Source organism: Oreochromis niloticus, linkage group LG7 (assembly GCF_001858045.2).
Source record: "Oreochromis niloticus isolate F11D_XX linkage group LG7, O_niloticus_UMD_NMBU, whole genome shotgun sequence".
NCBI lineage: Eukaryota > Metazoa > Chordata > Actinopteri > Cichliformes > Cichlidae > Oreochromis > Oreochromis niloticus.
In genome coordinates, this window is record NC_031972.2 from 48,176,875 (window position 1) to 48,197,946 (window position 21,072).

General features: G+C 42.0%; 2 protein-coding genes across 2 annotated transcripts; both read right to left on the bottom strand.

Annotated features, from left to right (window-relative positions):
* Positions 1-7,008: 7,008 nt before the first annotated feature.
* Positions 7,009-15,936, bottom strand: kcna1a (potassium voltage-gated channel, shaker-related subfamily, member 1a). The gene is made up of 2 exons (XM_005450965.4): positions 15,526-15,936; positions 7,009-14,881 (listed from the first exon to the last, which is right to left on the bottom strand). The coding sequence occupies exon 2, from the start codon at positions 14,627-14,629 to the stop codon at positions 13,154-13,156; it is 1,476 nt and encodes a 491-aa protein (XP_005451022.1). The 5' UTR covers positions 14,630-14,881; positions 15,526-15,936; the 3' UTR covers positions 7,009-13,153.
* A 1,451-nt stretch (positions 15,937-17,387) lies between these two features.
* Positions 17,388-20,720, bottom strand: LOC100707533 (shaker-related potassium channel tsha2-like). The gene is made up of 2 exons (XM_003443997.5): positions 19,004-20,720; positions 17,388-17,813 (listed from the first exon to the last, which is right to left on the bottom strand). The coding sequence occupies exon 1, from the start codon at positions 20,452-20,454 to the stop codon at positions 19,024-19,026; it is 1,431 nt and encodes a 476-aa protein (XP_003444045.1). The 5' UTR covers positions 20,455-20,720; the 3' UTR covers positions 17,388-17,813; positions 19,004-19,023.
* Between the last annotated feature and the right edge of the window lie 352 nt (positions 20,721-21,072).

Below are 21,072 nucleotides of genomic sequence, written 5' to 3' on the forward strand. Positions count from 1 at the left end.
TTTGTCCCAATAAGATGTGTTAAGTTGCAAGGGTAGATGGAGGTAGTTGAGTTAAAGGAATAATTTGCCATTTTGATGAAGATTTGGGTCAGTTAACATTCTCATGTGCTTGGTAAATATTAGTCATTACTTACTAAGACTTACTTTTTAAAATAGAGACAAATTCTCTGGCCTAATGCAAAGAATCTCCCACCCAGCACTTTCAAGTGCAGTAATACATTTCTGGTTTAATCTGAATTAGCAACAGAGTTTAAAAACAAGAAGTGATGTGCCGGGGTTTATTTCTTCCTTACTCTTCACTGGTTCCTTTTTAAATCCAGAATTGAGGCTTCATCATATCATAAATACCTCAGTATCAGTACAATATCATTCTAAAACTTCGCTCTCATACAGACAGCTTACTTCTGCTTCCCACAGTTTCAAAAAGTTAATTAGCAAGTAAAGTTTTCCAAAATGATTTCGTTAAAAGTAGTTAGGGCTTTATCTGGTGACCCTGAACCATCCCTTGGTTATGTCGCTGCAGCCTCAAGCTGCTGTGAGAGGAATGCACTGAGCATTCCTTCTTTATTACTCCCACCAAGCAAAACACAAACCACTACTGTAGTTTATGTCTGATCCCATTTGTTGTTAAGAGTTTCACTAAAACTGCTCTTTTTCGTGCCCACACCCTCACAATCAATTGCAGTAGACAGGAGTTCTTCCTTCCCATTGTCTCCAAGTACTTCCACACAGACCATCACTTGATTGTACTAGATTTTACTGTCTTTTCATGACTTTGCATTACTATATAAAGCACATAGAGATGACAGTTGTTGTGAAATGGCCAGACATTAACGTCCAGAAGTTTGGAGCTGCCCCTGATTTCTTTAAATTTTTTTCTTACAATGAGCCAGACTTTCTTATTATTTTTAACACTGACTTATGAATCATTCAAGCATAAAAACACAACTAATTCAAAGGCTGGACCAGTCTGTCTACACAAAGCAGACAATTTAGCAAAGAACCAATTCTGAATTTAATCTTTGGGCACTTTGGTACTAGCAGCCTGTCACAAAAACATGTTATATCTTATTTGTTGAATATAGAAAATGCAACAGTAAAACAGTATTTTTGCATCCACAAGTGGAATCCCAAAGAGCTACTAGCTGAAAATTTGCTATTTCTCTGCATGGTTAATAAATCTGAAGAAATTAGCCAAGTGGAAAACAAGAGAAGAAGTGGTGAGCTGATGAGCAGATGACCAGTACCTGAAAGTCATGTCCTTAAAAAATAGGAATAATCCCCCAAAAAGCTCTGACACGGGACCCGAGAGAAGCATCTGGCCCTTCAGCTGATCCATGTACTGTATGTAAAAAAAACAAAAAACAATTAAGGTATGCAAAATTACACAACAACTGGAATAACAATCAATGGCCACAGGTCTTATGGATCCAGTTTTAAAATTTGTGGGTCAAATCATTCATTCATATGGAGGCTCTGTCATGGTTTGGGCTTGCATTTCAGTCAGTGGTGTTGGAGATCTTCTCAAAGATGATGTATCTATAATTTATGAAATTATAGATGCAGAAAAGTAAGATCAGATTAAGATCTATCATGCAATACTGTCTGGAAAGCGTCAGATTGGCAACAGCTTCATTTTTCTGCATGACTGTGATCACAAACACACTCCCAGTAAAAGCATATCTGGATAGAAAAACAAACAATAAAATGTTATCGGTTATGAATTGGCCTCCCTAGGGCCCAAACCTGAACGTTATTGAAGCAGCGTGAGATCTTAGTGACAGACAACAGAATAACAGGCAGCCAGCATCCAAAGAAAGCTTTGAATATCCTTCAAAAAGCCTGGAAAACTATTCCTGAAGACTACTTAAAGAAATTATAAGAAAGCTTGCCTGAGAGAGTTCAGGCTGTGTTGAAAAATAAAGGTGGTCATTCAAATGATTGATATAAGCTTGTTAGAATCATACAAACTCTGTTTTTGCCTTATATACTGTATTTCCATGTATATTTACGCATGTTTCAATAAACCACTTCACCTATTTCCCATTTTTCTGACAAAATATAAAGAAATGAGAGGTGAGTCAAGACTTAAGACTGAGAATTGAACTGAACTGACAGAGTTCCCAAGAGGGAGAGGTGAAGTAGATGTCCTGACTTTCGGCTCTCTTGTCACCACCATGAGAAAGTTGAACCGAGTGTATCGAGCCAACAAATAATCCAGCACTTCTGTCTGTATGATCTACCAAACACCATCTCCAGCATTGCAGTGACCTTTTCTGGTGGCTCAGACCCGACTCAGCACGCCCAAAGGGTTGTCAGGTTGTGTGTATCTCAGCAGTGCTTCACACGGTGATATCCTTTTGTGGTTTTGTATTTGCCAGCCTTCTTGAGTGCGGCGGTGTAATTGAAGCAGGAAGGTCACAGCGGCAGTTCTGTTGATGTTAAGTTTTGAATTTTCTCCCTCAGACAAGTACGCTGATGCTGCACACTGGGCAGGAGAAGCATGTGAAATGAGATCCACATCACCCAATACCACAAGGACGTAATCACACTGTGAGCACTGATAACAGATTCGACCAAATCTTGAGAGGATTTAAAGAAAATGTCCATAATAACAAATATTTAAACTGATGTTTTTTGAGCTCCATGCTGGTCCACCACTTTGTTCCAAACTGAAAAGCTACTACAGGTATTGGACTGATTGCTTTGTGGTTCCCAGATAATAAATGACTTTGATGACCCCCTGAATTTTCATTTAACAGCACCACAACATTTACTTCTTTGGGTCTGAGTGAACTCTATCAACATGTTGCTTACAGACAAGTTCCCCTGAGGGACATTTGAAGACCTTATATGACCTGCAAAACTAATGAAGCTACACTACTTCGTGTTTAGTGCTAATACTCAAATTCTGAGGTGCTAAAAGTAACAAATATTCACTTTTGTTTTAAACAAAAATTGAGCGTTTTCTGTGACCTGTGGGGGTGAGGGGAGGGAGAAGGGACAAAAGACAGACTGTGGAAGACTAATAATAGACTAAAAGACTAATAATAACAAATTTATTCATTTTTAGACATATACACATAACATCCCTCTTTCATGCATCCACCTGTAGATTCCAAGGGGATATTTACTCATCACTCCCAAGTTTCCATGTCTATTACGTCTGTCTTGATGTCAAATTAAATGCAGTTATCTACTGTAATAAATCATTTTAAACATGAGCTGTGTAGTGGAAATTATGACACACACTGGAGAGGTGGTGTCTTTAGGCTAGCCTGGGAACACCTTGGGGTGCCACACTATATGTTAATACGATGAGTGAATAATGGAAACTGAGTAAAGTCGTGAGATTAGCGGCTGATTTCGGAGTCTTTCTTTGGGAACTTTCCCCTATATGAGCCACCAACTTCACTGGATCTTCGGTATCACCACAGAAATGTGGGGCTGTCAGTGGCCTGAAGTAAAGAGATACATTTAACTGCGCTGAGTTTCACAGAGACCATTTGTGGACTTCCACAAGGACGAGGAAATTATGGATATGCCCTTAATTATTAAACAAGTGTGTCAGCAGCTTGGCCTGATGGAGGTAATGCAAAGAGGAAGTGGGCCAGCGAGAGGGCCTCAGCGACTGGGGGTGGTGGTGGTAAGACACGGCGGTGGGCTTGGACTTTGGGCCCAAGGGCTTTGCCTCAAGCGTGGGAGAGCCAATAATGCTGTCACAGCTATTTTGCACATTGTTAAAATTGAAGAACCTGTATGACGCTGTTAGACGTGGGCTGCTGTGCACAGACTTCTCACTGATTTGGAGCTATAAATTCAACACCAGAGGACACTTGAGATTTGATATAGAGAAATCATGCGATACTGTGCACACACAGCTGACTGGGCCACAGTGAAAAGGCCCTTGAGAAACATTTTGGATGACATCGACAGGAATGGCATTGCATTTTTGTACAAGGGCTGTGGGATGAGTGTCTGTCTTCACAGAAATCAATCTGGGAATATCAAGAAGCCTGACTCAGGTGAATGGGCCAGCCGTTGTGTGCGAGTATATGTGTGTGTGTGTGTGTGTGTGTGTGTGTGTGTGTGTGTGTGTGTGTGTGTGTGTGTGTGTGTGTGTAAGAGAAGCAGAATGAATAACAGAGAGAGGGAGGTAATGAGTACATGCAGCCACAGTACATCTCCATGCAGGCCCAGCTGTAAGAACTTATTTTTTGATCACGCATTTGTCTAACAGTTAACTAATACAGTTTAATTCACTGAGACGTGCTTAAGTGGTTGTGAGCTGCTCTAAAGCTTCCAGGGAGAAGGAGGAGGGATGCATTGAGCTCAGCTGAGGCCTGCTTCACCACAGCACTTCTGACTGTGCTTAGCAGGACAGTGGCTTAAACCCTTACAGTTTCAGCTACACTGAGGATGGTTCCTGGGTACATCATGAAAAATATAGACTGATTTGCACAAAGTGAAGTAAGTTTTTGATCCCCAAGCAAAACACGACTTAGAACATGGTGGAAAAGATCTTGTTAACAAGCACAGCAGCAAGATGTTTCTTGCAGTTGGTCACCAGGTTTTCACACATCTCTGGAGGGATTTTGTCCGACTGCTCTTTACAGGAACTCTGAATCCTTTACATTTCTTAGCTGCCACTGGGCAGCTTGAAGCTTCGGCTCAATCCACAGATTTTCTAAATGATTGAGGTCTGGAGACTGGCTAGGCTACTCCATGGCTTTAATGTGCTCCTTCTTTAGTCTCCTTTGCTGCCTTGGTGGTATGTTTTGGGTCATTGTCATGCTGGAACATGCATCCATGACCCATCTTCAGTGTTTTAGATGAGGGAAGGGAACTCTTGTCCAGTATTTTGCAGGAAATGGTCCCATCCATTGGTCCCTCAATGCAGTGAAGTTGTCCTGTAGCCTAAACAGAAACACGGCCCCAGTGTTGTGTTTTACTGTGGGGATTTTGTTCTTTGGATCATACTCAGCATTTTTCTTCCTCCAACACGACACTCCCATGTCCCTTGGATTTTTTCTTCATGGAACCTTTTGTATTTTGTTTGTTTCATCAATTATGATAAAGGATGGTTTTTGATTTAATATTCAGTCAACGATGTCCTGCAGTTTGGTCTTCTCCACTCTACACCTTAACACACCAACTCTATTTTTTTTCTGTTAACGACATTTAGAAGGCTTTGATAAATAGAACGGACAAACTGAAATGATAATGCTTTCTCTATCGTATGACATGAACTGCGGAAGCAAATACTTCATATTCAACTGCCATAAATACACCTTTGTCCTGCTTTAAATATTCACTAGATTACCAAATCTTAGTTAAAAATAGATCTGGACAAATGCACAATTTACTCTTGTTTGTTTTTTAAAGATAAATTATTTATGGGTTTTGTTACAGAAAAATAGAGGCCAACATAGTCACAGAGGTGCAGACAGCACACAAACCCTCACCCTTCTCCATTCACAATCCCAACATGCTAACCAAAAAAACCCCATCAAAATAACAACAAAATAACAAAATCTATTCTTTTATAAAGATAAGATTGGTGTAGAAATTTATAGTGCATCATTTGCTGTTTTGGACTTCTGGATATCCACATGTTGTTGTGATTTGTTGTAATTTGAGGCTGTACATAAAAATACAATTGAACTGAACTGAATCGTAATAGCTAAAGAAAAAGCAAAACACGAGAGGTTAAAGGGCCTACAATCATAGCGATTCAATTTAGGGATGTAGTCACGGTCAAAACGACCTGGTCAAGTTCAAACTCAGCATCAGAATGGGGCAGAAAGGTGATTCACGTGACTTTGAACTCGGTGTGTTTGTATGTCCCAGACAGGTTACACTGAGTATTTCAGAAACTGTAGATGTGCTGGGATTTTCCCACACAACCATCTCTGGAATTTAGAGAAAAAGGCATTTCTCTACTTAAATGATGCCAGAGGTCAGAGGAGAACAGACTGACTGCTTCAGGCTGATAGGAAGTCCACAGCAACTTAAATAATCTCTTGTTAGAAACAGGGGAAGCAGAAGTAGTTCTCTGAACACAAAACCACACTGGGCGGCACTCCTGTCAGCTAAGAACAGGAAACTGAGGCTACAATTCATACAGGCTCAACAAAGGTGGACAATAGAAGATTGGAAAACTGTTGCTTTCTCTGAAGAGTTTCAGTTTCTGGCATTCCATCCTGCATTGCATCAAGAGTTCAGGGTGTTGGAGGCGTAACATTGTGGGGGAAGATTTTCTTGAGTCTAATTTGGCCTTTTAAGCCCAAATGAGCATCTTTGAACACCACAGCCTACCCGAGTATTCTTGTGTCCATCCCTTAATAACTGCATGGTGCCCAAGTTCTAACACCTTCAGCACATCTCAGATAATCTCAAATCGGTTTCTTGAACATGACAGTGAGGGATGGTGGAACTGTAGTCTTGGATGTCCAGCTGACAGATCTGCAGTAACTGCGTGATGTTATCATGTCAATATGGACCAAAATCTCTGAGGACTGTTTCCAGCACCTCGTTGAATCTGTAGCATGAAAACTTAAGGAAGTTCTGAAGGGAAAAGGTAGTCCAGCTGAGTACTAATATACCTAAAAATGTGTTCGAGTTTATAATTTGGAATTCATCAAGATCTTGTTTACTGTGTTATCCTGAACTGTAAAAGCAGATTTGTGCCTCCAGTGTGCTCAAAAACTGAAAAATTGGAAAATATTATTACTTAACTAAAATACCAGTGACTCATTAAAAAAATAATAATTATGACTTTATTAACAGCCAATCAGTTTGGTCCCATGGATAAGCTGTGGCAATGCAACGCTCCTTTGAATTCAACTGCAGAATTGTAAAGTAAGGCGATATTTAGCTGACTAAACAGCTTTGAATTGACTCTTTCGGTGGGATCAACAGTCATTTTCATTAACTTCATTAATGATGAACTCACTGCACTGTTATTCTGGATCAGTCTTTGATTGCTGAGAAAGAAACAAAACAACGTCAGAGTAGTCAAGTATTTATTTATTTATACCAGATAGAAATGGCCAACAATTTAGTTACGGAAGTATTAAAATAAAAACAAAAACTGGATGTTAAAGATTTAAAACAGAAAAGCTACACTGCAAATAGGTAAAGGAGACAGAGAAAAAAGTGGGCCTGAGTGTGACGGCAAAAGATTGGTGTTTCGGTGGAATCTTGGGATGCCTGTGTTGGTTTAAATGCATGTAACAGAGAGTAGAAAACTAACAAGAGTGGTGTGAAATCCTCTGCTGTTACCGAGCCCCTCTTTTGCACGCTGCCTTCTGTTATTCCAGTCCAGCGGGGCTTACCAGCAGAGAGAGTGAGAGAGTCTATGTGCAAGAGGAGCGGGACCAGCGCCAACTCACCCCACCCTTACTGCTGCTGCCTGCAGAGTGAGGAGTGCTGCATTTCCTGAGGGCAATGCAGAGGAAGGGAGAAGAGGCTCGCTTCTGTTCAGGTCACCGTACGGCAAACAAAAAGCAGGGAAAGTGAGACGGGCAGAGTCAGATGGACAGTGGTAGACGAGCTGCAGCATTCACCAGGATGCCTCTCTGCTGTGGGTGTTAAACGTCACACGGTCAGAGGACAGGAGTGGGAATAAAGCTTTTTTTTTTTTTTTACATTCAAAAAATTGCACCCACTTCTTTAACTTTCTTTGACTGTTCTATGACCGGATTTTGTCAGACACTCACAAAAGCAAGATGTTTTAGAGTATGGTGAAAATGCGATAATTTATGGAGAGCAAAACCGCAACACTCAACAGCCCAGCAAATATTTTTGATAGTAATTGTAGAGCAGGGGTTTTAGACTCTCACTCTGACAAAATTAGCGGTTTGAGCATGTTGCTTTGTGGCTTCGGGACATGCTGGTGTACACTTTTCTTTATATTCTGTCATTTTTTAAAGCTAGGAAATTGATAGATAATGAAAAGGTGGCTCAGAGTGAAGCACTTCAGGTGTCTGACATGTGTAACAACTCGGAGGTGATGACAGAGGTAAGCAGCCCCCCTCCTGGGACAGGAGGATTAGTGTAGACCCATTACCTTACCCCCATGAATCACTGTTAATGGCTTCAGTGATAGGATCCAGTAGTAGTGAAGGTATTTAAATGGAGACCTCAAGTTGTGCTGTTAGAGCCACACGGTAAAGTGGATTCTTTTATGAATAAGCTCGTCCACGCTGCAGATATACGCCCCCATTCCCAGGCTGAAATGAGCATACACCATCTGATCCTTAAAAATTTATTGAAGTTAATGTCAGATGAAATCATAAGTGATATAAGAAAAAAACAAGTAACCCTTGCATAGATCACAGACCATGCCTTTGTCGTCATCCGACAAACTGAACACATTGTAGCATAACCCTTGGTAAACACAACATGACAATGGCGGCTGGATTGGACAAACACAATTTGAGTTTGGCTCACTCACTGGATGAAAAGAAGAGGAGACGAGTTCAACAGTCCTTTAGGCGCTTTGCTCCAAAAAAAAGAAAGAAAAACAGGTCCTTCCCCATCGGTGAATAAATGTACAGTCCTGACAGAAAAGACAAACTCGTAGCCATTCTCATACAAACAAGAACTTCTCCCAGTATTGTCACCTTTGGCAAGTGAGATACACAACATCGCAACATTCAGTCATGTTCAGTGCCTCTTTATAAGCAGGCAAAAAGAAAGGGGAAAAAAGCAGTCCAACATTGAGACTTTTAATAAACAAGAATGCCTTAAAACCAGTGAAGTACAGAGGAGGGTGTGTGGCACAGGCCCTGTTTAGACAAGCTGGACACGTTTCCCACAACAGTTTAGACTGAGATCAGAGGGGGCGAAATGTCGTTCGAGAGAGGATTTCAGTCCTACAGTAGAGATAAAGTCTAAGAAACTAGCCCTTGACGTCCTTGCTCACATTTAGAGCCTCGCAAGCACAACCCGAACATCACGCACAGACGCTGACAAACGCCGTCTCAGTGATGAGGTCAGCGCTAAAGTGCTTTTAAGAAATCCAGCAAAGGACACGACAAGTTCTGAACAGGGCCTTACAGGAAGCCTTGGTGCAGATGAAAGCAAGGGTTTTCTTTCTTTTGTTTTTTTTTTTTACATGATGCAACTGTATTATAGTTGATCCACAGTTTGAAAGGCAAAGCTCATGCATTCTTCCATCAATCATGCAGTTTTTTGCAATTAGTAGATTTCTGTAGAGATACATTTTAGCAGTAGAGATTTGGAAAAAAAATGTGAATGTGGTGATTTTGAATGAATCATGTTTTTTTTTCATCATCTTCTTGGAACCAAAAAGACAAACCTTTTTTTTTTTTTTTTAAATATATATAGTTTGTACACTTCTTGTCCATATCATCTAGTGTAAAGCACGTGGTCATAATACAGTAGTTTCATTATCATGGCTTACTTGGAGGAACATTTTGTTTTGATATTCCAGTATAAGGCATGTTCTTCCTAAATCATTCATGTTACGGTGCCACCACAAGTCAAACAAAACAAAGGAAACTAGGAACACACTTTAAAATTGTTTCTCATATATAATTGTTGTATATAGTGGTTACTTTATCTTACTGTAGCTAAACTGCATTTTATTCTCATGGCATTTCGTGATATTTTTTTCTTAATTAAATGTTTTTTTAAAGATCTTCTCACTCATGTTTGTTTGCAGAAGCATAGCATCTGACAGGAAGCTAAACAAATGAGGATGTAAAATAATTTAGGCCCCTTCTCTGTCTTTCTCTCTAACAGCTGATTCTCTGTAAGTGTGCTCTAGGCTCTTCCTTTGGGACTCTGCTATAAGTTTGACTGAACCCCTCGCCCGGCTTTGTTCCTCGCAGCGAAACTTCAGTCGGGCCGGGGAGCTCAGTGGGAACGGCCACAATTACAAAGCCTACATTTGGATTTCTCACAAGAAAATGTCAGCCTCTACGGCTGACCCCTCTGACCTTTGCAAAATCTCAGAACGAAAGACAAGAGGTTGGTACATAAGCAGCCCTGTTGTATCTGTCAAGTGTTTTTCTGACATTCAAAGTTGTGTTCCCGTTTTTACAAAAAGCTTTTAAGGAACAGGTTAACTCTTATTCTATTGCTGTTAAGAATGCATGTTTCAGTTGGGTATTTGAATGTGTAGCACCATTCACACATGCCCTCAAAGCAGGAGTAGCGACAGTAATGTAAATGTGAGGGCAATCACTTGTATCTTCATCCCCTCGTGTTGGCGTTTCATGCAATCCTTCAATGATTTCTGGGTAGCTGCATGTAAGAAATTGCTATATTTTTTGTATTCTTGACGAGAAATCCTAGATAGAGTGATATCTTTCTATTTTTTTTTTTTTTGCATTTACTGACATCTGCCTTGCCTGAGGTGGACAAACTTCATCAGTACAGTACAAAGATCAGTTCCAAATGAAATGACGGACAGTGCCGCAAACTACTCAACCAGCCACCAACAACATAACAGAGAGGAAGATAAATTACTGAGAAGAAATCTTTTCCAAAATGATTCACAAAGGCTTGCTTCAGCCGCAGGAAACATGTTAAGGGAGCAAAACAAGAACGGTAGTCGTGTACTAGCACCGCAAAGAATAGCCAAACAACTCTGACATTCAAGTAGCACTGCAGTGTTTTCTTTTTACAGGATACTGTCAGGAGTGTGCTAAATGTAAAAGGAAACGAGGCAAAACAAAAATAACAATAGCATACAGTACAGTATAAAATCTAGCTATCATTCAGAGAAATTATTCTCAATACTGAGTGTAGGTTGATGTACAGTAGCTGGAGAATTTCAAGTACATTTTGTTCCACTCTATCTGCAGTCTGCCTGTCTGGAACAATATGCTGAGAAACGATGCACGACGAATGAACAAGCACAGGCAAAAAGAAAGGAAAATCTCACTAGTAAAGAAAAATAAGGACTTAAGCAGCAGAATAAAACAACTGTGCAAAGAGATGGGCTTCACTTTGCTGTGCATCACATTGCCCAAAAATTACAGTGTGACAGCTTTCAAAACTAGATTCAACTTCTCTGCCGTTTTTCAACACATTCGCTAATTTTCCTGCGACACTACGGTAACTTGACATGGCACTGTTTCAAAGAAACGGACACATTAAAAAGTCGACCTCATCCCATTAGGAGAGTCAGGCAATCTCTACAAACTCTCTACAAATGCGTTCTGATTGTGCGTAGCTTTGAGTGAAAAAAAGGAGCAGGATTGTGGTACACTATTTACCCTAAGTGCTTGTGTAAAGGCTATGCTTTGGGACTCTCACATTCAATATTGCATGACTGCAGTTTACACTTAAGGTTCCATTTTGCATTATGGTATAGGAAACCCTGCATCGAAGCTTGCAGCTCTGCAGTGTGTTTGCAATGACCTCACTGAGGTAGAGACCTTGAAAGGATGCATGGTGCACAAAGAAAAGCATGAAAAACAAAACAATGGATATTCCCTTTTGAAGTGGAGTGGTAAACATGCAGAGTACAATACATTGCTGCTCAAGGGTATAAATAAGTGCATGACAGCATAAAAACGGGTTTGTGCATGACAGCATGGATCTGTTTTTTTTCCTATTATATTTACCCAAATCACCTGCTCACCTGGCATCATAGCATCATAGCAAACACGGTTTCAACACTAAGACAGAAGGTGGACCAGCTCTGCTCAACCACACAAACACCGCTGAACACAGAGGCACTTTCACTGGTCCTGTTGATGAAAGGGGTAAAGGCACTAGCAACTAATGTCAGAATAAATTTCTGATAAATATCCTTCTTGGTGGATTCAAAACCAGCATGACCTACGATTGGAGATGGAGACAGAAGCATGACTTTAATCTGTTCTGTTGTCAAAAAAGAAGGTCCATGCACTGCACTACTGACTAATACTGTAATCGGTGCTTATTAGGATTATATGCTTTTTTGATAATATTTATTCAGTTTCTTTGTCTACTCTTAAATGATAAACTCTGCATCCTGAAGGTAGGTTCGGATATATTTGATCACAATTCAGAAACATCCAGAATTTGATTTCCTTAGTTTTCCTGACAATAGGGCACCACAAAGTGCCAAGATTTAGCAACAAGCTGTATACTCACGTCATGCATTAAATATACCAGGATACAAAAGTACCTTAGTTGATAGACCATAATGCAGGTTACTTTTTTTCATGCTATGATCTCATTTATGTACTGTTCCCTTAAGATTTAACATTCAATTTCTATACTTCTAAATGATTAGCATTTTCGAACCAAAAACTCATCCAGTGCACTCGGTGTGAAAACAGAATGGAAAGGGGGCAGGGTGGGGGGTTGTAGGAGGGAATGGAGGCAGCTATCCAAAAGAACATCCTTTCCGGTGTTGTGAGATATGTCTTGTGCATGCCGATATCAAAATGGAAAGTCTCTAATCATGCTCGTGTGAAGCTCACGTTCTCGTTGTGCTGTGTCACATCTAAAGGGCATGGCATTGAATCACTTGGTGATGACACAATTACAGCAGCTGCTGAGGAAAAAAACAAAACAAAACAAAAACGAAACAGCAGCATTGCAGATGTCTGTGAAGCAAGTAGATCGCCGTCTGTTTATATCCAAACAAGAGAGATCAGTCTTCCTCCTATAAGGTGCTTTGCCGAGTAGAAGATCCTTTGCGGAGAGAACGGGGAATGGAGGGAGGGTGTGTGGGTGGGGGTGGCAGGTGGGGGTCTCCTAACTTTTTTTGGCGCTTACCATTTGGCTGCAGATACTTGCATGTCTGCAGTCATTTCTGGTGCGTTGTGCAACTTGCTGAAATGTTATCTGTACTCCATGCATATAAGATTTTAATTATCACACTGTGGTCTGAGAAGACGGCGTGTGCTCTGGGTCCTCGAGGGAGCCTGGTGTGTGTGTAATGATCAATGTCTTCTCTCTGATGTGACTATATATTTGTAGTATCAGAATAATTATTCTTTCTACCTGTCATGTACTCTAACAGCTTTGTTTTGTTTTTTTTCTGTTTCCTTTCGGTATAGCTGAGCATAATTGCAGGCCTAATGCCATAGAGCGCTTTGGGGAGGTAAATGAAGCATTCCTAACTTACGGTCTACTCCATCTATAACAGTCTCGTAGAGAGACTAAAATTCCTAGCTAGTGTCTAAACATCGGTAAGCAGCTTGCTTTTATTTACACAGTTCTGGTTGGCTATAGTGCAATTGCCAGTTCTGAGGTTTGCCTCCCTAAAGTTATCGATGCTATTGTTTATGTCTCCATCAATCTCCATGTACTCTGATTTGCTGACGGTAGATGAACTACGGCGGCTGGAGTTGGTTTCAGACGGGATGTTGGGAGTGCTGACGTTGAGCAGCTGGGCTTGCTCTTCTCCCTCAGTTTCCCTGTGGTAGAAGTAGTTGAAGTTGGACACAATGACAGGCACTGGGAGCGCAATTGTCAACACTCCAGCGATGGCGCACAGAGATCCCACAATCTTGCCTCCTATAGTGACCGGGACCATGTCCCCATAGCCCACAGTTGTCATGGACACAACAGCCCACCAAAATGCATCCGGGATGCTGCCAAAGTGCGAATCTTGCTCCTCTGCCTCAGCAAAGTAGACAGCACTGGAGAACAAGATGACTCCAATGAACAGAAAGAAGATCAGCAGTCCTAGCTCTCGCATGCTGGCCTTGAGGGTCTGTCCCAAAATCTGGAGTCCTTTAGAGTGTCGCGACAGCTTGAAGATCCTAAACACCCTGACCAGACGAATCACCCTGAGTATGGCCAGAGATGTTGCCTGCTCTCCCACCCCCTCGTTATCTGGGTCTTCTGCCAGCTCAGTGCCAAGTGTAATGAAGTAAGGGATGATGGCCACTATGTCAATCGTGTTCATCATGTTCTTGAAGAAGGCCGGTTTGCTCGGGCATGCTAGGAAGCGTACTATCAACTCAAAGGAGAACCAGATTATACAGAGAGTCTCGATGATGAAGAAGGGGTCAGTGAGGATGTCGGGCTTATAATAAATTGTAATGTTCCCCACTCTCTCTATTCGGCCTGCTGGATCCTCTTTCAGTTGTGGTAAAGTCTCTAAACAAAATATAACTATTGAAATCAGGATCACCATCACGGACACTATGGCAATTCCCCTGGCAGGGCCCGAGCTTTCTGGGTGCTCGAAGAGGAGCCAAATCTGACGCTGGAACTCCTTCTCGGGTAAAGGACGCTCTTCCTCCCTGATGAAGCCCTCATCCTCACGAAACTTCTCCATCGCCTCTACTCCCAGCTCGTAAAATTTGATTTCTTCTGAGAACATATCCAAGGGGACATTCACCGGTCTTCTCAGCCTCCCCCCAGACTGATAGTAATAAAGGATGGCATCGAAGCTGGGACGGTTCCTGTCAAAGAAGTACTCATTTCTCAGAGGATCAAAGTACCGCATCCTCTTTTTCGGGTTGCCCAACAACGTCTCCGGAAACTGAGAGAGCGTTTTCAACTGCGTCTCAAAACGAAGACCGGCTATGTTGATAACCACCCTCTCGCAGCACTCGTGGTCGGTGTGGTCAGGGGGGTAGGTGTCCTGAGGGTGGCCGGGGACAGCCGAGGTCTCGTCCATATTATCGCCCGCTACTACGGTCATTTTGGGACGAGGAGGTGATTCAAAGAGGGGGAGGAATTGTGCTGGGGTGTTGGTTAGTCTGGCTGAGCAGGCATTCAGGATTGGGAGGAAATTTTCCACTCCTCAGCTCCCCGCACCCCTGAAACTGTTGGAGACGTCCCCAGATACTAGGGGGGGGCTGGCTGCTTTGCCTCAGTGCGGCTCCACTGTGGTTCTTGCTGGCTTGACCATTGCTCCTCTCCGGTGCATCTGCAGCTATTGTTGCTGCTGCCTCTGTCACCAGGAGAGAGGAAGAAAGACAGAGATAGAAAGAGAGAGAGAGGGAGGGAGGGAGGAAATAATGGGATCAAACAGCCCAAGATATTTGCTGTTTCAGCATTTTCTGCAGTTTATTTATTTATTTATTTACGTCTCTCAGTGTGCATTGAGAGCAGTTATCCAACATTTAAAGTGTAAAAAACACATGTGGTAAAGAATTTCTGTCAAATGTGTCAAATACGACCACTTTAAAGCTCTCTCTACAACTTAATAGTGACTTTATGGTGGTGATATGATGCGGCAGTTATTTTCTACCCTGGCTTAAAATTCCTATTAAAAACAAAATCCACTGGCATTTTCATTTAGTTGCAAAACATTTCTGTAAAATGCTGACAAAGAAACGCAGGATCTCTGTCCTACAGGAGAACAACAGTGATTTGTCCTACGCCACTCACAACAGCCTGAATTATGACGCATAACATTAGCTGTTATTACTATTTGTACATGTAAGCACCCTGCAGCCCAAGTGCGGGGGAAATGTGCAAAAGCATTAGAGTGAAAACACTCCAGCACCCCCAACACCACCACCACCACCAAAAAATCTACCTATGAATAAAAATAATCTAACCAGAAAGTGTTACATAAGTTTCGAGGCTTACCGTGGTTTGATCTTGAAAACGTCTTGAATGCGTCTTATCCTCGAGTAAAATCACCCAACAGCAGCGCGCCAGTGGGTGTCATGTGGCAACTTTACATTGTACCAGCAAAAAAAAGAAGAAGAAGAAGGAGAGGAAGAAGAAGAAAAAATCCTAGAACCTCACTGTGCTCATCTCCATGCAAACTGTGTCAGTAAAGCACGATACAAAATCGGGTTTTTAAAGAAAAGAATTCTTGAAATCGGGTAGTGAGGAGAGCCTGAGATGGAAAATGAGCGAAATAAAAAAAAAAAGGAGAGAGGATCGCAAAGCTGCGGCGTTGGCGGCACGGTGCTGTGAGCAGCTCGCTGTATACCGCAGGAGAAAATCTTGCACTGCAGTTCGGGGGGGAGATACATTAAGGGGCAATAAGCGAGCCCTTGACATTTCCAGACATCACTGCATCAGCAGAAATCTTTTTTTTTTTTTTTTTGCCACTAGACAAGATGACGGGTAGAGTGGGTTTCAAGGCGGCATCGAGAGAGAAATGTTTTTTTTTTAATGAATAAATAAATAAAATTGGTGAGCTGAGAGAGAGTCAAGTGTAGCAGCGATGTCCAAATGTTTGCTCAACAGTGTCAAGCATGTTTTGCTGTGCGTTTTACATGCAAGTGCAGGGGAGGCGAGGGAGAAGAGAAGATGGGGAGGGGAGGGGAGAGGGAGGGCAGCAGAAGGAGGAGGAGGAGTTGGAAGGTTTCGACGCAATGCAGACCGGCTCTACCAAAGCACGCCGCCAGAAGTTCTCCATACACCACAAAAACAAGAACGCTCGTGTGCCAGCGCTGGTGCAATCACACTGCAAAGAAAATACAGAGATCCCCGGAACCCACTCCACGTCACATCTGAGATCATCTATATCTTAGAAAATGAGACTCTAATCAATTGTTTGGCGATTAAAGCATCAGCCTTCCTTTCCGTCCTTTAATGATTTAAGGATTAAAGCGTTAGTTGGTCGCGTCAAGGACTTCGATGCGCAAGTCTGTATCTGAGCCAGTGCGATACCAGATTCAGTGTAGTAAGTTTGAACATTGCACTAATGAAGAGTGTGCTACATTTTACTCATCAGCAATCGGTTTGAAGCCCTTAAAGCTACAAAGTATTGCTTCCTCTCCAGGCTGTGCAGCTCTCACATCCGATTTTTTATCATACGGAGTTTAAAAGGTTCCTTAGTGGTGAAGTCGCTGTTAGATTTTGGCCCCTGAAGGCATGCAGGTGTACAAAAAAAAGGCGGGGAATTTTCCATAATGCTCCGCTGATGACTTTCAGCACCGCGGACAGCGCAGATGATTGATCGACGTCTGAAAACTTCCTTCGAAACAAAAATAAATAAAAAATAAAAATAGACGCACTGACAACGAAGCAAGTAAATAATCTGCTCCATTAGTTAATTGCTGAGCTGTATGTAGATACTTAACGCTGTGAGCAGATGGGCTCCTCTTACTTAAAGCAAACATCTTCTAACTTTCAAAAACACCGAATAAACACAAAAATCGGGTCATCGGATTTCTGTCTAATTTCTTAAAATGTGCTTAAAGACAAACCCTTTCATTTATCACTATGACATTTTATTAGGTTAATTGGTTTCGTGGCAAGACAATCCGATGTCTGCTTCTGCGCCTATTTTCCACGATTCAGCACCAAAAGAGATAAAACGTATTAAACTAATTAGTGAGCATAGATTTTATTATTTAATTTAATTTTTTTAACAAAGGGTTTGGTGTTTTTCCTCTCTGCTCTCCTTGATGAAACAATGAAAAATGACAAGTGGTATATTTTCTTCTTCATGAATCATTTATCAAAAGGATTAAGTTAAGTTCACGTTCGTGTTTACATTAGAAAAATAAATATTTTATTACATTTTTAATCCACAATGAATTCAGGTCATGCAGACGTTGCATTGTAATGCTCTGGTCTAAGATAAAATAAAGGTACTTTTTTTTTTTTTTTTACAACGTTGCATTATAAGCGGCAAGAGAGCAATATATACACAGTTCTTCTATACAAAGAATGCATGGTCATTTTTAAAGCGTACACAAAAGAATGTTTTCTTTAACACAAAAACGTATGTCCATTACGCAAGACTGAACCTTTTCCATGCGTTTCCACTGTAATGTCTCTGTAGGTTACAATACTGGCTGTGCGAGAATAGTCCGGGAGAAACCGATCCAGTGTTTTGGAGGAGAAGAGAGCGCCACGCGTGTGTCTTGTTGTGACTCTGTGGGAACAACAAGCTCCACTTAATCTTCTGCCTCCTGCAAGTAAGCACAAAACAAAACCCACCGCGTTAACATTTAGGAGGTGAGGGAAAGCAGTCAAGCATGTGCTGGCCTTACTTAACCGCCACAAGTATCCAGATACATATATAGTCAAAGAGCAGGATCTCGGGGGCTTATGGCTAAATCAGTAAAGGCCAACTGCAACAGTGCAAAGACACTCAAGCTAAAGCGTTAATTTTGCGCACTGAGGAGCCTGAGCAGGAGTGCTGACTGCAGGAATGTTTATCATCCACACAGCGGCGCACAGAGCTCACTTGTTCTTACAGACCAGAGTTCCACAGAGGCACATGTCCCAAAGAAAAATAAAGACAGTGACATTTCTCTCGTCTGTCATAATGATAACTTTGAATTTCACATTTTTTGAGATTTTATACTGCAAGAAGAAAATCTCATCACGTTAAAACGTGACACACAGAGGGTTGTAGCCCCTGTTAACACACAAATGTACCATCCAAGAGCTCATTAGATCTTGACATGGGCGCTAAGATGGAAGTAGTAAGGTTTACAAAAAGCAGGATAGAAGTGATTAAGATCGGGCACGAAAAACTGTTCACCACAGATCAACATCTGAGCGCCAAGTGCTCTCGTGACTGCAGCCATCGCTCCACAGAGCAGTCAAATCCAGACACGCACGTGGCCAGCATAAACCCCAGCTCTGGTTTACACGACGATTGTTTTTTAGTGGTTCTGTTTATTACTGGTGCCGAATTCTTTTCTCTGGTTATTAAAAAAAAAAAGTTTTCATTAACAAAAAGGATAATGTGCGTTTTGTTGTTCCAATGCCTTTGTGCGTAAACAAAGTAAGGCCACCTCACTATTGTCACCTACAGAGGGTTTAAAAAAAATTCTGCAGTCAAACCGCAGTCAGGAAAGTCTCCCCAGTTTTATTTTTGCTTGTTTATTGGAATTTCCTCTTCAAGAGAAAAAGAGTCTGTTATTATGAACTGTTCACTGATGGTGTGAAAGCCACAGCAATGAGCTTAATGTTTTTGTTTTTGTTTCTTTAAATACCAATAACTTGTGTGTTTCATAAGCGGGAGGAATTACTGTCTTCTTCATTAATTTCAGTGAAATCAAATCAAGCTTCATTCTGAGGTGGGTTACAGACAAAAGGCTCAAAACGCCCACAGAAACCTGAACAGGGTGTCCACTGAAACAAAACTCACCAGATTTTTTAAGGTCTTCTTTATACGTCTGTCAGTTTCCCTGTGTATGTCTCCACTGGAGTCACGTGTAGATGTGTCAGAGCTTCTAAGTCGTCGCTTTCTTGGTAGGACTCGGTTTTGGAGAACGACTGGTTACTTTTGATCGAATCACTTTCACCGAATGAGGGCTGCGGCTGATGTCCACAGGTCACGTGCACGTATTGGACGTTTTCTTCCTGTTCGTTCTCTCTGTGGTAAAAATAATTGAAATTGGACACGATCACAGGAACAGGTAGCGCTATAGTCAGCACTCCGGCGATGGCGCACAAGGATCCGACGAATTTACCTCCGATAGTGGAGGGATACATATCTCCATAACCGACTGTGGTCATTGTCACCACGGCCCACCAAAACGCATCAGGTATACTTGTAAATCCAGACTCGGAGTCATCTACTTCAGCAAAATAAACCGAACTTGAGAATAAAATAACTCCAATTAGCAGGAAAAATATAAGCAGGCCCAGCTCCCTGAGGCTCGCGTGAAGCGTTTGCCCGAGAATCTGCAGGCCCTTTGAGTGTCTGGAGAGTTTAAAAATCCTGAAAACGCGGACCAGACGGATGACCCTCAGTATGGCCAGCGAGGCCGCCTGCTGACTGCTGCCCTGATGCTCTGCGAGATCAAGGCCCAGGGTGATGAAATACGGAGCTATGGCTATAACGTCGATCAGGTTCATCATGTTTTTGAAGAAAGCCGCTTTACTGGGACACGACAGAAACCTCATGGTGAATTCAAAAGAGAACCACACAATGCAAAGTGTCTCCACCATGAAAAATGGGTCTGTGAACGGACTAGGCGCTTTGCCTTGCGCACTTGCATTGACCTGGTTGTCATGCACTGCGGGGACCTCTCTGAACTCAGGCAAAGTCTCTAAGCAGAATATAACAATGGATATCAAAATAACCATAACAGACACGATGGCAATCATCCGTGCGGGTCCGGAACTCTCTGGATACTCAAACAGAAGCCACAACTGACGCTGAAACTCGTTGGAAGGCATCGGTCGGTCCTCCTCCCGCGCCAAGCCCTCGTCCTCTTTGAAAAGCTCTATGGTCTCTTCCTCGAGTTCATAAAACTTTATTTCTTCCAGGAAAATATCCACAGGTACACTGACGGGCCTCCGAAGCCTTCCTCCGGACTGGTAATAATAGAGGATAGCATCGAAGCTCGGTCTGTTCCTGTCAAAGAAGTATTCGTTTCTCAGCGGATCAAAAAAGCGCATCCTTTTACGCGGATCTCCCAAAACCGTGGTCGGAAAGCGAGAGAGTGTTTTTAATTGGGTCTCAAAACGCAGACCTGAGATGTTTATGACCACCCTCTCGCTGCACTCCTGGTCTGCTGATTCCAAGTCTGCAGCATCTTGTAACAAAGGAGTAACGGCCACAGTCTCTTCGTGGTTCTCCACCACAGTCATCTTTTTTACCCCGCCGAGGGTAAACCCGTCACTCACCTCCTTGGAGGCTTCCTCTTGCCCTTTTGCTTGCACTCCCTCCTGTCTCTCTTTCTCATGCAGCCGCCCGAGGTTCAGGCCAAGTCCCTCCTTTTCTTTCTTTCTTTTTTTTTTAAAATCTAAAACTATTTTACTTGGTGATATGCAAAATGATTTGGCTGTTGTTGATTTACGCCGCCCTTTTGTCAGGTTAGTGCCTCTGAACTGTCAACTTCCAGTGGTGCACACAGATCTCCACTTGCATAAGCTATACCAAGAGAAGGCTATCATATTCACACCATTTAAATCTCCAAAGCCCTCCCCAAGTTGGAACACCAGATGACACTTGCTGCTGCTGTCCCTCTCATACCAGTCACTGCACTGCCACAGTGCAGTGATTTTCCAAGTAAACATGTAGCCTTAGGACACGTACTTTCAATTTTAATTTTTATGTTTTGCATGATATTCCACACTATATAGTGCCCTGTCTCATTTTGTTCAGAGTGAAGGCTAATACCTTTTCTTTTTGTTTTCAGATTCAGAGTCTATCCAGAAAAGCAGTCTCTCACTCTGCAGGTCCTTCATTCATGAAATCATTGGGTT

What these genes read in the sequence shown, in the direction of transcription:
- kcna1a (XM_005450965.4), bottom strand. Translation starts at nt 14,629, where the DNA reads ATGACCGTAGTAGCGGGCGATAATATGGACGAGACCTCGGCTGTCCCC.
- LOC100707533 (XM_003443997.5), bottom strand. Translation starts at nt 20,454, where the DNA reads ATGACTGTGGTGGAGAACCACGAAGAGACTGTGGCCGTTACTCCTTTG.